The sequence below is a fragment of the Chrysemys picta genome, chromosome 3 (genome assembly GCF_011386835.1).
Source record: "Chrysemys picta bellii isolate R12L10 chromosome 3, ASM1138683v2, whole genome shotgun sequence".
Lineage (NCBI taxonomy): Eukaryota > Metazoa > Chordata > Testudines > Emydidae > Chrysemys > Chrysemys picta.
Window position 1 is genome coordinate 175759288 of NC_088793.1, and position 15828 is coordinate 175775115.

General features: G+C 44.5%; 1 protein-coding gene across 12 annotated transcripts in view; it reads left to right on the top strand.

Moving 5' to 3' along the window:
* The window catches only part of EPAS1 (endothelial PAS domain protein 1), a 153847-nt gene that overhangs the window by 107438 nt on the left and 30581 nt on the right, over positions 1-15828 (top strand). For all 12 annotated transcript variants that reach the window (XM_008170812.4, XM_065590687.1, XM_065590689.1 and 9 more), the window contains 4 exons: positions 2770-2921; positions 4450-4534; positions 5285-5403; positions 5510-5712. In XM_008170812.4, the coding sequence (XP_008169034.1) occupies positions 2770-2921; positions 4450-4534; positions 5285-5403; positions 5510-5712 (559 nt within the window). The remainder of the gene's footprint in view (positions 1-2769; positions 2922-4449; positions 4535-5284; positions 5404-5509; positions 5713-15828) is intronic.

Consider the following 15828-nt stretch of genomic DNA (forward strand, 5'->3'; position numbering starts at 1 on the left):
CAACAGCTAGATGACCCCATTCTGTGGTCTCTTCTCTCTTAGACCTAGAGAGGTGAAAAGTCAATACTAATTCCCATTCAAGGGATAATCATGGTGTGCCTCCAGCATGGCTGAGGCAGTTTTGGTTCTTGAACCTAAAAAGATCTCTCCATCCAATCTACCGTACAGTTGTCTCTCCAGCTAGAGCAGAGGTGGGCAAACTATGGCCTGTGGGCCATATCCGGCCCGCGGGACCCTCCTGCTCGGCTCCTGAGCTCCTGGCCCAGGATGCTAGCCCCTGGCCCCTCCCCTGCTGTTCCCCCTCCCCCGCAGCCTCAGCTCACTGCACTGCCGGTGCAATGCTCTGGGCAGCGGGGCTGCGAGCTCTTGCTGGGTCTCACAGCTGCAGAGCCGCGGCCTGACGTGGTGCTCTGTACTGTGTGGGGGTGTGGCTGGCTCCAGCCAGGTGGCGCGGCTGCCTGTACTGGTGCTCTGGGCGATGCGGCTGTAGCTCCACCAGCCACCTGTGCTCCAGGCAGCGTGGTAAGGGGGCAGGGAGCAGGGGGGGTTGGATAGAGGGCAGGGGAGTTTGAGGTGGTGGTCAGGGGGCTGGGGTGTGGATAGGAGTCCGGGTGGTCAGAGGGCGGGGAACAGGGGTTGAATGGGGCATGGGTCCCAGGGGGGCAGTCAGGAACGAGAGGAGGGATTGGATGGGGCATCGGAGGGCAGTCAGGGGCAAGGGTTCCAGGAGCGGTCAGGGAGAAGGGGTGGTTGGATGAGGCAGGGATCCCGGGAGCGGTCAGAGGGCAGGGAACGGGTTGAATGGGGGCAGGAGTCCCAGGGGGGCAGTCAGGAATGAGAGGAGGGATTGGATGGGGCGGTGGGGGGCAGTCAGGGGCAGGGGATCTGTGGGTGGTCAGGGGACAGGGAGTGGTGGATGGGGTAGGGGTCCCGGGAGGGCCCGTCAGGGGACAAGAAGCAGAGGGGGTCAGATAGGTGGTGGGGCCTGGGCCACACCTGGCTGTTTGGGGAGGCACAGCCTCCCCTAACCGGCTCTCCATACAATTTCAGAAACCCGATATGGCCCTCAGGCCAAAAAGTTTGCCCGCCCCTGAGCTAGAGGTAATATCTCAAATGGCTTATCTTCCACAAGAGAGATTCCAAGACCTGTCCAATTACCTACAAGTTCATCCCAAGATATTGGTGAGGACTTGTCTCAGACTTTTAGGACACAATGGCCTCCTCCACCTATGTAATGCAGCATGACAGACTTCATCTTCATTGTATGCAAGGGTGGTTAAAGTCTCTGTATCAGCCAAGTGGTCATCACCTGGATATGTCAGTGCATATTCCCCCAGAACAATATAGAGGTATTCCACATTTTCATGCCCTCTGGTGCCTTGGTTTCTAAAAGACCGTATGAGGGTATATCTCCCAGTCAGAGAATGTCCCACTCCTTGGGATCTAAATATTGCACTGACAGAGTTAATGGGCCCATCCTTTGCACCATTAGCTACACAATCTCTATTTCATCAAAACATTCTGCCTGGGAGCAGTAATATCCTCCATAAGGCTAGGAGAGATGCAAGTACTAGTGCAAGGGCCCCCATGTACAGTTTTTTGTAGAAACCAGGTGTCCTTGAGACCTCCCCCAAAGGTTTTTGCCAAGGTAGTCTCTGATTTCTATCTAAACAATGTTTTATACTCCCATCTATGTTTTTCCCCAAGCCACATTCAAACAAAGGTAAGGCTAAACCTCATGCCCTAGAAGTTCTTAGGTACTTGTTTTCTACAAAGCCAGAACTAAGCCATTTAGGGTATCCCCCAGATTGTTTATACCTTATGGGTATAGAGTGAAAGGTCAAGCCATTTCAACAAAGAGACTTTCTAACTGGATTTCTACTCGTATCCGACTGTGCCATGAGTTAGGAAACGTAGACCTGCCAGTGAGAGTGACAGCTCGCTCTACAAGAGTGCAAGCAGCTTCTGTTGCTGCTTTGAGAAATATTCCAATGCTAGAGAGCTGTACTTAGGGTCCAGTGCACATAGTTGTCCAGTTTTACTCCATCGTGGAAGTATCAAAATTTGATGCTAATTTTTGGTAGGGACACGCTTTGTTCATTATTTAGGTAGGCTCCTAGTGCCCATTTCTTATGATATAGGTTATTGCTTGTGAGTCCCAAGAGTGGAATATATATAGGCAAGGATTCGAAGAAGAAGAAATAGTTACTTACCTTACAGTAACTGTGGTTCTTCAAGATATGTTGCCCATATCTATTCCGTGAGACACCCTCTTTCCCCGCTACCACAGAGAGTCTGACAACACCTGGTTTCTATATTGGTGAAGGAGTTGAGGAGCAGTTGGGGTTGCCCCACCCTTTATGTCCTCGATTGGAGGCACAAGGACATTCATGTTACAGGTGTGGCCCCCAAAGGACACTGCTAGCCAAAAGAATCTGAACGTGAATGCACTGGGTGCATGTGCACCAACAGTGGAATATATATATATGGACAACACTTCTTGAAGAACTACAGTTACTGTAAGGTAAGTGTTTCTTCACCTTTACAAAAGATGTCTTCTCTCTTCCTAATGATGGACATGTCCCCTTCAGACTCAATGCAGATGGCCCACCCAGTTGTCATCCTCCCCAAGAAGGCAAACAGAGGGTTTTTCTATAACCAGCATTCTGGCATCAAAAAAGCATTTTGCTATTTGGTGTGATTAGAAAGTAAGCAGAAAAATGATGGCTCTGAAAATTGATTTTTTTGGCCACTTTCCTTTTATTTCAGTATGTGCTGACAATGAAAGTGACCTAGAGACAGACCAGCAGATAGACACCTTGTACCTGAAAGCTTTGGAGGGATTTATTGCTGTGGTGACACAAGATGGAGACATGATCTTTTTGTCAGAGAACATCAACAAATACATGGGTCTCACTCAGGTAACCTGTTTCCTACTGCTTTCAAAGAGCTGCCGTTGTAACATAATTCCTAGAAACCTTGACATAGTTTCTCTGTCTTCACTATGCTTCTGACTAATTCAAATTATGTTTAATAAAGCTGTGATCTCATTCAGTGAAAGACACAGTGAGCAAATGTAGCCCCTGTGTGACACTGCAGCACTCTGAATCAGCACCTTGAGCTGTCAGCCTCTCAGTTTAAAACTGAGGTGCCTGGGTGCAGGATATTCTCAGTGAAGGGTTCTCAGATCTGGGACACCATTTTCCATTTGGCCTGCTAGGCCCCAGATTTGGAGGCTACAAAACCGGCCTATGTTCACAAATTTTTTTGATAGGGGAGTGATTTGTTTGGGGTTAGGAGGGATCTTTTTAATGTTATAGAGTTAAGGCCAGAAGGGACCACCAGATCATCTACTCTGACCTCCTGTATGTCACAGGCAACCAACAGCACCCAGCACTCACGCACAGAACCCAACAGCTGAAATCAGACCAAAACATTGTAGCCTGCCGGAGACTAAACTGTTATGTGCCACAGAGAGAGAAGAGGAGGGACAAAGTGCTCCAGTGCTTGAGGCACTGCCTGTGCTAAGATTCACCTGTGACATGGGGGGGCATTGACTGCCATAAGTGCAGGGGTGGAGTGGCTGTGCAGGGGTTGCTCAGCACCACATGTACCCCAAGGTAGGGGAGTGGCCCTACAAAGACTGTGAGAAGATGGGTCAGGGACAAACAGAGCTAAGGGCCACAGGATCTATCTTGCTCTAATCCAGTGGTCCTTACATACTTTGCACATGGCATTCAGGAGCTGCAGCTGCCATTCCAGTCCAGAGCCTGGAGCAGTGACTGCAGCATGTGTGGGAGAGCTGTGGTGCCATGTTGCCCTTCTCCCACATACAGTCTGATTACTTGTCCGTTAGATCCAAAGGCTATTGAAGTCAATGAAGTCTTTTCATTGACTTCAGATCAGGCCCTTCGCATTGGTGAAGTGAGTTACCAATCCGTTTAAGGGTTAAATCAAAATGCACAAATGAATCTACAAGGTATAGAATCTAAATAATAGCTGATAAATAAGAGTGGGCTAAAATTATTGCTGATATGCACACCGTGACAGTTGCACACACCGGGGTTGAATTTGGCACGTTGTGTCTCTAATATCATTTCTGTTTTTAATATTTTAGGGCCAGATCTTCAGTTGGTGTAAATAGACTTAGTTTTACTGACTGATTAGTTTATTGAGGATATCTAGCTTATAGTTCTAAGCTTAAGAATTATTTTGTTGTTACCCAAAATATCCTCAAAAATGCCCCAGAGAAATCATACCTTAGGGAAACAGGTAAAAGAATGGGAGGAACTGAAATTATCATTAAGAAAAGATCAGGCATGATGTATTGCTTTTGCCTTTTCTCTGATCACATTGAATGAATCAGTGTTCCAAAATAGTCTTCTGTATTATTAAATTTTATTTATTCTCCTCACTTTTGGCTAAATATATGTATTGTTTTCTGAACAGGTGGAATTAACTGGACATAGCATATTTGACTTTACCCACCCATGTGACCATGAGGAAATTCGAGAGAATCTGAGTTTGAAAACTGGTAAGAAAAAAGTTAAAATCTTTGATGTATTTTTCTTCTTTGCCTCTTAAACACCCCAATAAAGCAAATAATAGATAGCAGAAGTTAGAAAGTGGCCATGGGCAAATGGGAATGTTAACGCCTGGAGTAGTATTTGGCGTCAACATCTTTTCCACTGTTTTTAAAACTTTGTGATTAAATATAACAGCACTAAGAACTGTGTGCTCTGGTGCTTTCTTGTTTCTAACCTAAAACAGATGCAATGTCTTCACTTGCAATAGTTTGCAAAGATTATGTAACACAGGCTGAAATACAGGTTAAAAATGAACAGGGCTCCCGTACCATTTAAGTCTTTACACCCCAAACCTGTGCAAACTGCTCTGCATGAGTGGACCATTGCCCTTGTACAGAGCCCTGCTTGATTCTGTGAGGCTCTGCATGGGTACAGGAGTCTGCTCACATGAAGTAGTTTGCACGCTTGGGGACTTAGCATGGGGTTCAAATGGGACGAAAAGGGCAGAGAGATCTAATATTTTATCCTAGGAGGGGATCTATTTTTCACACTCATGCTAAATATTACTTAAACCAAGAGTGCGCAGGGCACAGGTCTTGATGTGGAAGGTAACAATTTGAGAACCAAACCATCTGTTGTTATCTACAAATCCTTTATGCTTAAAAATAAAAGAGAGAATTTTAAAAAGCAACACAAACATCCCCCAGCCCCCGCAAAAAGCTTATTAGTCAAGTAATTGCCTTTTTTCCTCACCTTAGGTCCAGGCTTTGGAAAGAAAAGCAAAGAGATATCCACAGAGCGTGACTTCTTCATGAGAATGAAATGCACTGTTACCAACAGAGGCAGAACTGTAAACCTCAAATCTGCCACGTGGAAGGTACCACATTTTAGCCATAACAAGTTTTATTGATGAAAGTCAGACTGTCTTTTCAGAAAGTACCTTTTAAACTAATGCCCTGTTATAAAATCATTATTTGTTTCAGGTCTTGCACTGCACTGGACAAGTTAAGGTGTATAACACTTGCCCTCCTCACACCCTGTGTGGGTATAAGGAGCCTCTCCTCACCTGCCTTATAATAATGTGTGAACCCATTCAGCACCCATCAAACATGGATATCCCACTGGACAGCAAGACTTTCTTGAGTCGCCATAGCATGGACATGAAATTTACCTACTGTGATGACAGGTAAAGAGTCTACTGACTGTTTCTTGCCTAGGAGGTTTCTGATTTATCTTTATTAACAAAACAACCAATTAATAGGAAACAACATTCTTGCTTCGCAGTGTTCTTTGTATTTGAACAGGTTAAATGATTTCACATGAACAAGAGGGAAATTCTTCCATTGGCTGTTCCTGCAGTCCTGGAGAGGAACAGTTCTGAGCAATGTCAGTATCCATTTGGATTTCTAATTTGAAATCAACTGGTTAAGCAGGGATGATTCCTTCAATGGGTGGCTTGTTTCCTGTACCATAGTTCTCCAACCCACCCTGAACACTAGGAGAGGCGTTTCTATAAGGTCTCATAGAGTGGGGAGACCATCCCTTTCTTTCCTACCTATTCCAACTGTAATCTCCACACAACCTTGGAAAACTGTAATTCAAATTTACCAATTTAGGCACAGAGGGTCAAATTAGGACATGATGCACAAGGGGAAGATTGTAAAATCCATGTTGGTAAATGCGTGAGAGATTATAGAGGTGAGTCTAGAGCAGTGGTCTCCACTTTTTTGTCCAAGATCACTTTTTGAATTTAAGGGCAACCCAGGATCTACCCCACCCCTTCCCCAAGGCCCCGCCCCTTCCCCAAAGCCCCACCCCACTCACTCCATCCCCCTCCCCATCACTCCATCCCCCCACCTTTACTCACTTTCATCAGGCTGGGGTAGGAGGTTGGGGTTCAGGAGGGGTATGGGCTTTGGGCTGGGGCCGAGGGGTTCGCAGTGTAGGAGCGGGCTCTGGGCTGAGCCTGGGGCAGGAGGTTGGGGTGCAGGAGGGGGTGAGGGGTGCAAGCTCTGGGATGGGGGTTAGGGCTGGGGCAGGGGTTTGGGGTGCAGGAAGGGGGTACAGGGTTCTGGCTCTGGGAGGGGGTCAGGACTGGGGCAGAGTGTTGGGGTGCAGGAGGGAGTATGGGGTGCTGGCTCCGGGAGGCTGGCTCAGGGCTGGGGGTTGGGATACAGGAAGGGGTTCAGGGTAAAGGAGGGGGTATGGGGTGCGGCCTCTCGCCGGACAGCACTTACCTCCGGCGGCTCCCAGTTGGCAGCGCAGCGTGGCTGCCACTAAGGCAGGCTCCCTGCCTACCCTGGCCCCATGCCGCTCCTGGAAGGGCCAGCATGCCCCTGCACCCATTGGAGGGGGTGGGCATGTGGCTCTGTGTGCTGCCCCCCTCTGCAAGCACCGCCCCTGCAGCTCCGATTGGCCACAGCTTCCTGTTCCCTGCCAATGGGAGTTGCAGGACCAGCAGCTGGCCCCTTCCGGGAGCAGCATAAGGAGACCCTCCCGCCCTGCGGGGCCGCGCTGGCCGCTTCCAGGAACAGCATGAGGCCAGGGTAGGGAGGGAGCCTGCCTTAGCGGCAGCCACGCTACACCACCAGAGATTGCAATCGACTGGGAGATCCTCTAGGATCGACCAGTCGATCGCAATCGACTGGTTGGTGACCACTAGTCTAGAGTGAATCTAAATTGGTGTAACATGCATGACCAGGAAGGATTAGAAGGAGGTGTACTGTACACCAACATAAGTGCTCTCTTGGCTCTAGGGTTGCTAACTTTCTGATGACAGAAAACTGAACACCCTTGCCCTGCCCCCTGCCCCTACCCCACCACTTCTCTGAGGCCCCATCCCTGCTCACTCCGTCCTCTGTCACTCTCTCTCCCCCACCCTCACCCACTCATTTTCACCGGGCTGAGGCCGGGGGGTTGGGGCGTGGGAGGGGGTAAGGGCTCTGGCTGGGAATGTGGGTGTTTGGGTGGGGCTGGGGATGAGGGGTTCGGAGTGTGGGAGGGGGCTCTGAGCTGGAGCTGGGGCAGGGGAGGGAGTTCAGGGCACGGGCGCCCAGGCAGCTCCCGGAAGCGGCAGGCATGTCCCTGTAGCCCCTAGGTGGAGGCACGGCCAGGCCGCTCTGTGCGCTGCCTCTGTCTGCAGGTGCCACCCCTGCAGCTCCCATTGGCCATGGTTCCTGGCCAGTGGGAGCTGCAGAGCTGGCGCTCAGGGCTGGGGCAGCACGCGGAGGCCCCCTGGCCACCCCGTGCCTAGGGGCCGCAGGGACATGCCGGCTGCTTCCTTAGCCCCTACTGCGCCACTGACCGGACTTTTAACTGGATGCCCGGCAATCCTACTTGACTCACTTTTGCTCACCTCTGAATTGGGCCAAAATCTGCTTCGTGGCCCTTTACCATCATGACTGATGATAAGGGGGGAAAATGAGATTTTTACTCTCAAATCTAAAATAAATATATATTCTCCCTTGGCAAGTAGAATATTGCAAGCTCACTGTTAGAAGATGAGACGATTCAGAGCAATAGCATTAGCCCTTTAGGTCTTAAGAGCTTTACTGGTAACATAAATCCATTTTTGTTGTTTTTAAAAAAGTGAGTTAATATATGGGCTTGTTCCTACAGCCTTTACTCACGTGCTTTCCTGTATTTTGTGGATACAAATTAAGTGCTGTTTTGTGGGTCACTTGGGTCAGTATGTTACCAGCTGGCTAATCCCGTAGGGATAGAATTTTCCAATGGAGAATTTGTAAGAATTCTGTAATAGGTTTGCTACAGCTATAAAGCAGAGATGCATTTCTTTTGCCAAGTGAAAGGCAATTAATCTTTGGTGTTTATTCCTCCCCTTTTAATTTTGCAAGATCATGCACTTTTCTGGTGATTCTGACTTAATGACCCAGGACGAAAAGTCTTATTTCAAACTTTCAACTTTTGGGTCAATATTTCTGCCCTCTGCCGACTCTGACACCAGGTTATGGTTTACATTTCAGGGTTTTACTGATGGTATTATGTTCTAGTTGACTGTGTTGGCCCCAGTCTTGCAAACACTTACACATACACATACAACACAGGAGAAGTGTCATTGAAATCAGCATGGTTGTCATTGGGACTTTAATGTTAAGCACATGCAGAAGTGTGTGCAGGATTGGGGTTAGTTAATTTCTTTGGTGCTTTGAAGACTTTTAAATGGTTGCAAGTAAGAGTTTTAGTATTTTACATAATGTTGTGAAGCAGCCACAGAAGTTAATAATTTTGGCAGCTATGAATGTAAGAAAGATTAGAAATGTACCATATGACTGGATAAAGGCAACTTGTGACTGAGATCATTGCCTCCTTCAGACTTAGTAGCAAACATATTATTAGAAATATATTCTGAAGATTGCAACATGCTTGCACAGGGAGAAAGCAGTAGTGTAATAGGAGGTAGCTGCCTTACTTTCTTTTGTTTTCTAAAAAGATGTTGGAATTCTCAGAGAATGAATGCCCCACTTTAAGGTGCTACCTGATGCACTGAGCCCGCCTGTTCCAACAGCCTGGGCCCCCTTTACCCTGTCCTGCTGAGCCAGGCTCTTAAACCTCCTCTAGCACACACACAGGCAGGGCCACACCCAGCTGCAGAAAGACGCAGACACCAAGATCAGCTCTGGGAAGACTCAGCTTAAGAGACTTGCCCCAGCACTCAGGTGCCCATCTCCCTGTATAGAAAGATCTGCACAGCACAAGCTCATAAAAAATTCACCCTCTCCCTCAATGTGAAGAGAGATATGCACAGCTTCTTGCCCCCTTACCCCCCAGATATGAATTGCACAAACTGGGTTATGTTATAAACAAAATAAATGTATTAACTATAAAAGGCAGATTTTAAGTGATTATAAGGGGTAGCAAACTGAACAAAGCAGATTACTGAGCAAATAAAACAAAACATGCATACTAAACTTCAGATCTTAAAGAGATTGATTTCAAGAAGTAATTTCTCACCCTAAATGTTGTTTTAGACAATTTGCTGAGTTTCTGTAGCTTAGAGTTCCAGTTATTTCTTCCTACAAACTGGACCCCCTGTCTCAGTCTGGACTCACCTCTGCCTTTCCCCTAAGGTTAGGTCCTTTGTCCCTCCAGGTACTTTCAGCAGTCTTTCTTCTTGGGTAGGCAGTGGAGGAGAGTCCAGATTAACTCCCTCCCCAGTCTTAAAAGGGATTTACCTAAAGTGGGAAACCGTAGTTTGATCCTCATCCCCCTACAGAGGAAAAGTACCAGCAGTGTCAAAAGTGGTATTTTGTATCAGGTGACAGGACCACCTGACATGGTAGTGTCACAGCTACATCCCAGGATACCTCTCAGGAAGGAGAGAGATCGTCACAGTCTTACTGTTTCTTCCTAATGGCCCATCAAGGCTGTGATGGCCGGTTGTCTGGTGGGTGTCTCCCAAATACACACACAGTTGTAATTGTTACATAGTCAGCATTCCTAACTTTAGATACAGAAAGGATACATGCATACAAATTGGATAATCACAGTCAGTACATCATAACCTTTCCAATGATACCTTACAAGACACATCTTGCATAAAATATATCTTAGGCCATATTCATATCAGAATGATATTTCTATGAAGAATATGGGGTGTAACGTCACAGGGAAGCTGAGCAGGAGAGAGGGGACTAGAAGCAGTACATACTGCAATGGGCTGTGCTTGCTGTTTTAGACTCCAGGGGACTAGCCTGACGAGGCCCAGAGACTTTGTATGTGCACTTTCAAGTTTAGGGGCTCTGGACCAGGGTCCTGAGGTAAGGGCCCTATGAACTGTTGTTACAGCTGCTCCCTCTCCTTTGTAAAGGGGTCGTACTTATTGTTAGTCAGTTTTGGCTTCCCTTGGCCCAGATCCTTTAAAGTGAACTTACTGGTGACCCAATTGGGGAAATTAAGGCAGGGTGCACCTGCAGCATTACACCTCACCACAAGGGGGGCTGTAGGGATGGGATATGCTTTGTATACTGCCATCCTTATTTATGCCAGGTAGTAGCTTCTTCCATGCACTGTTCTAAGGTAAAAATTGGGAGGTGAGCGGGAAGTATCAAAAAATCTTTGTCTGTCTTTATATATTGTAAAGAAGTAAAATGGGGTGCAAGACCAATTTAATAAAAACAGCCCTTTACAGTTCACCTTTAATGAACTTAGCCTCATAACAGCCTTTGAGGTAGGAATATTCCATGCATTCATTTTACTAAATGGCAAAGAGGTGAAGCGACTTACCTAAGGTCACATAGTCAGTCTGTGACTGACAGATCCAGGAACAGACCCCAGATCATCTGATTTCCAGTATTGTGCCTTAACCACAAAGCCTTGCTGTGTGTCACTAGTATCCCACAATGTTTTTACTACAGTTAAAAAAGGAAAGAGTAGAACAGCTCTAAAAACTACATTGAAAAAATAGCAATTGGGGCACATTTCTGCTCTTGGGGATCAGTGCATGTCTCTTTGTTGTTTTACTGGATTCTGAGATATGTTATTACCAGAATAACTGAGTTCAGAAACTAGCCCTCTACATGTAACTGAGAGAAAGATTCAGGTCCTAAAACACAAGAGGCAGTCCATCAAAAGAAAAATTCCATAAATACTTACATTTTAAAAGAGAGGTAGAAGGGATAGCAAAGTGCTTTCCAACTACCCATACCTTCTCAACTAAAATTACTACTATTCCTCTAATTGGCAGCCATGTAACCTTTGAAATACAAATGTTGACTAAGAACACAAAGCAAGCATCAGCCTGAGTGTTGTCCAAATTTTTTGTTCATTGTTGGCATCCTTTCATCTGCGAGAGACAGTTGATGGTTGGTGGTGCATGGTTTGCAATGTCTCATGTGACTGAATAGTTCAATCTGAGATTTGCACGATCTTTGGCAGTTATTACAAATATATGTATCTTGGTTGGGAGCAGGGTGGATTTGATTTAAATAATTCATTTTTTAATGCTTGTAATTTAACTCTGTCATTGCACATTTCTCTTTTTAAGATCTCACTCAGTTCCTTCCAAATTTCAACAGCATCAGCAATCGAACAGCTATTTCCCTGCATTTTGTTCAAGACTACAGAAATAGGCTTCAGGGTACTCAGCATGTGTTCAACATATCTCTTAAGCCCAATGTTGAGAACTTTGGCTGTGACAGTGTCATCTATTTTTTTCACGATTTTGTTCACAAACTCTCATCAGATTAGGTCAGTTCTTGATACAGTGCTCAAAACAGTCCACTACTGAGTTCCGTCGCATGTCTTGTTGGGAGAGTTAGCTTGGTTCCTCCCACTTTTTCAGAGCAGCTACTGCAAAATGGTTCTTATGGAAGTATTTTGCAATTTCAACAACATTAGCCTTTATTTCTGGAACACTGAAGTCTTTGGCTAGGAGGTGCATCAAATGAGCACTGCAATCATATGTTATTAGCTTGGAACTCTCTTCACTTTCTTCTAAATAATTTCTTCTCAACTTGGATACATTTACAGCATTGTCTCTGACCAAGCTACCGTAAAAGACATTTGAATTTCTTTTCACAGTTTGTTATAGCTTTTACTGCTACTTCTTGTAAGTATTCTGCTGTATGTGCATTTCCTGGTATATCAATTGTTTCTGTAAGGAAGACATTCCCTTCTTCTATTGTCACACAAGCACATACAACAGGATCATTGTGGACATTGCTCCACCCATCAAGACTCAGGTTAACAATTTTACCCTCTAGACCTTTTGCACACTGCTAAATTTCTCTTTCATATGCTTTATCCAGCAATTTGCCTGCAACATCTGCTCTGTTGGGTGGACTGTATCCTGGTCTTAATGACTGAACCATGTTAATGAAGTGTGGGTTCTCAATCATACAGAAAGGAGAGTTTATTGCATAAACAAACCGGGCAATTTTTTCATCAATTACCTCTTTTTGTAATCTGCTGGATCTTATCACAAACTTATCTATGGTTCTTTCTGGATAATGGAGATTTCTTTTTGCTACAGATGATATACTGTGGCTATGTGACATACATGATGTGACTAAAACACTATCATTGGCAGATAACTCTGAAACTATAGAAAATGATAGTGATCTTGAAGGTGGATAGTCTTCAGAATCCTGTATGTTGAGGATGGATTCTCCTAAACAAAATAAGTCAATGCAGCTATTTAATTATTATTACCATACAGGCGAGTTTCATCTTACGCGGGGTTCCGTTCCGCAGTTAATGCGTAAAGCGAAAACCGCGTATAGTCAAAATTACATTGAGTTGAATGGCGGGCGGAATCGCCCGCACTACAGATACAGTATTAAAATTGTTATTTTTCTCTTTTTTTTGTTTTTTTTGTTTGTTGCTGACCACGTAAAGCTGAAATCGCACATGTTAAATGCGCATAAGATACAACAGACCTGTACTGCTCATTTAGTATTACTCACTGCATTCACTGACACTCAGTATTACTTTAAAGGTGAAACTGTAAAAGGAAGATCTGCCTATTTCAGCTATTTATTTTTTATCACAACTGCATCTAAAATGATAGTACCATAGAGTAACAACTATATTTTTTGCTCAAACATGAGAATTCAAGAATAGTCCAGAAGGAAGACAGGCAGTCCTTAAGAAAGAAGTATGAAATAAAAAAGTTTACCTGAAGTTCCTGCATGTTCAGACATGTTCCTTTCACAATCTTCAACACAGCTTCCTCCTGAGAAGGAACACGTCTCATGATGTTGTTTCATTTGGGCAACCAGGCCTTGCATTTTTTTGTTGCACTGTTTGCATTTTGCACGTATGCCTGTCTTACCCACAGATAGAGGAACTTCATTAAAATATTCCCAAGCTGGGTATCTTTTATGGCCTGCTGCCATTATAGGTTTTCCATTCTAGTGAGAGAATGGTATGGTAGATCTCAAATCAATGAAGGCTACACTCAGAAAGACCTCAAGACTTCTGGAATATGCTGTTCAAACAGTTTCACTTTTGTTTCTACTGCCTGTCCCTCCCTTCTCACATTTATCTCCAGACTTCTTCTCCTTCTCCAGATCTATTCCGCCCCCAACAATCTTCTATTCATTGGACTTTTTGAAACTTTGCACTTTTAGAGAGGGGTATGGGATTGACTTTGTGTACGCAAATTTGCAGAGGGACAATAGGGTTGAGATCTGTCATTTCTCACCTCTATATATTATTATTTATTTATTTTAAAACATGTTTGCTGTTAACAAGCCTGTTATCTCTGGAGACACAAATCCACAGTTTGAGAACTGCAAAACTAAACATCTCTGATGGTATCTTCTAGACTCAGCACAGAGTCCCATTGGGTAGATAGGAAGATTAACCTAAATAATCTATACAGAAGCCCCTGGAGCCCCATAAGATTGGGTTCCTAATCCATGAACTATTGGAACTCATTTACAAAACTTTTCTTAAACGTTACATGAATATATTGTCTCATACTATAGAATTAGAATTTATAATCCCTATTGCATGATGAGATATCTTTGAGCTATAGTTTTAATTAAGATACATTATCTTTAGATAGGTTTCTTTTTTTCAAAAAACATTTTATCAAAAAAATCCGATTTAAATAAAAAAAACTCCAATTTTTTTTAAAAATCATTGATTTTTATTCACCCTGGTTGGGAGAAGCTTGCTTCCTATGGGCTCTTTTCTCTTCAAGCTGTAGGAACCAGCTCCTGTCATGGATTTTGATACCCTGATGAAGACGATGGAGCCACTTGTTACGATCACTTGCCAAGATTTCCCATCGGTCAGGATCAATTCCAAATTCCTTCATATCTTGCTTGCATGTGTCTTTATAGCAAAGCTTGGGACATCCAGTTGTTCTTGTTCTCTCTGATAATTCCCTGTATAGCAGGGGTAGGCAACCTCTGGCATGCATGCCGAAGGCGGCATGCGAGCTGATTTTCAGTGGCACTCACACTGCCCAGGTCCTGGCCCCCAGTCAGGGGGCTCTGCATTTTAATTTAATTTTAAATGAAGCTTCTTAAACATTTTAAAAACCTTATTTACTTTACATACAACAATAGTTTAGTTATATATTATAGACTTATAGAAAGAAACCTTCTAAAAATGTTAAAATGTATTACTGGCATGCAAAACCTTAAATTAGAGTGAATAAATGAAGACTCGGCACACCACTTCTGAAAGGTTGCCGACCCCTGCCGTATAGCATGTCCTTGGGTATACATCCGTCTTCCAACCTACTCAGATGGCCCAGTCAGCACAGTCATCTTTGGTTGAGCAGGGCTGTCACACTTGGTAAATTTGCCCTTTGAAGAACCTCTGTGTGGGTGACTTTATCTTGCCATTTGGTGTTGAGTGTGTGGTGTAAACAGCGTAGGTGGAAACTGTTTAAACTTTTCTCCTGATGAGCATAAGTTGCCCATGTTTCCCTGCCATACATGAGAGGGCTGAGGACCCAAGCTTGGTACATTAGCATTTTGGTCTTGATGGTAAGCTTTGAGTTGTTCCATACTCTTTTAGTTAGTCTGCTAAAGGTGGTGGTAGCCTTTCCAATGCGAACATTTAGTTCTTCATCCATTGAGAGGCTGGTGGTTACTGTAGAACCTAAATAGCTGAACTTTTGGACTACTTCTAGATGGTTTGCATTTAAGGTGATTGAAGGATCTTGTGGAATCCCCTGTCCTAATACAACCGTTTCTTAATGCTGATGGTAAGAGCAAATGCCTGACAGGCACTTGAAAGGTGATCCATGAGTTCTTGTAGCAGATCTTCATCGGGGGCTACGAGGGCAGCATCATCAGTGAATAGAAGTTCCCTGATTAGCACCTTTTTGACTTTGGCCTTTGACTTAAGTCGGGACAGGGTTGAAGAGTTTCCCATCTGATTTTGTGTGGAGATACACTCCATCTTTCATGTCCTTAAATGCACAGTTCAAGAGTACTGAGAAGAAGATTCCAAAGTGTGTAGGGGAAAGAACACATCCTTGCTTCACTCCGCTTTTCATCTCAAAGATGAAAATACACTAAAATAAAATGTGCTATTTAGTCATTCCACAGCTTGAACGAGAAACAATTTTCTGCCTAGTGTTCAAACCCAAAGTGATAGGATTTCTTGGTTCTTGTGTAATGATTGATTAGTCCCATGGAGCATACATACAGATCTTCTCCTTTTATTTTTCTTTTCTCCCCCTCCTTCCCACATCACACTTCCAGAAAAATGCTTTCCTCCTTTATGTTTGGTTGGTTTAAGCTAACTGCTTGCTACTGTACAAATTTGCTCTGTGCTCTGTATGTTCATCTGAGATTCTGTACAATAAGGAGATTCCTGT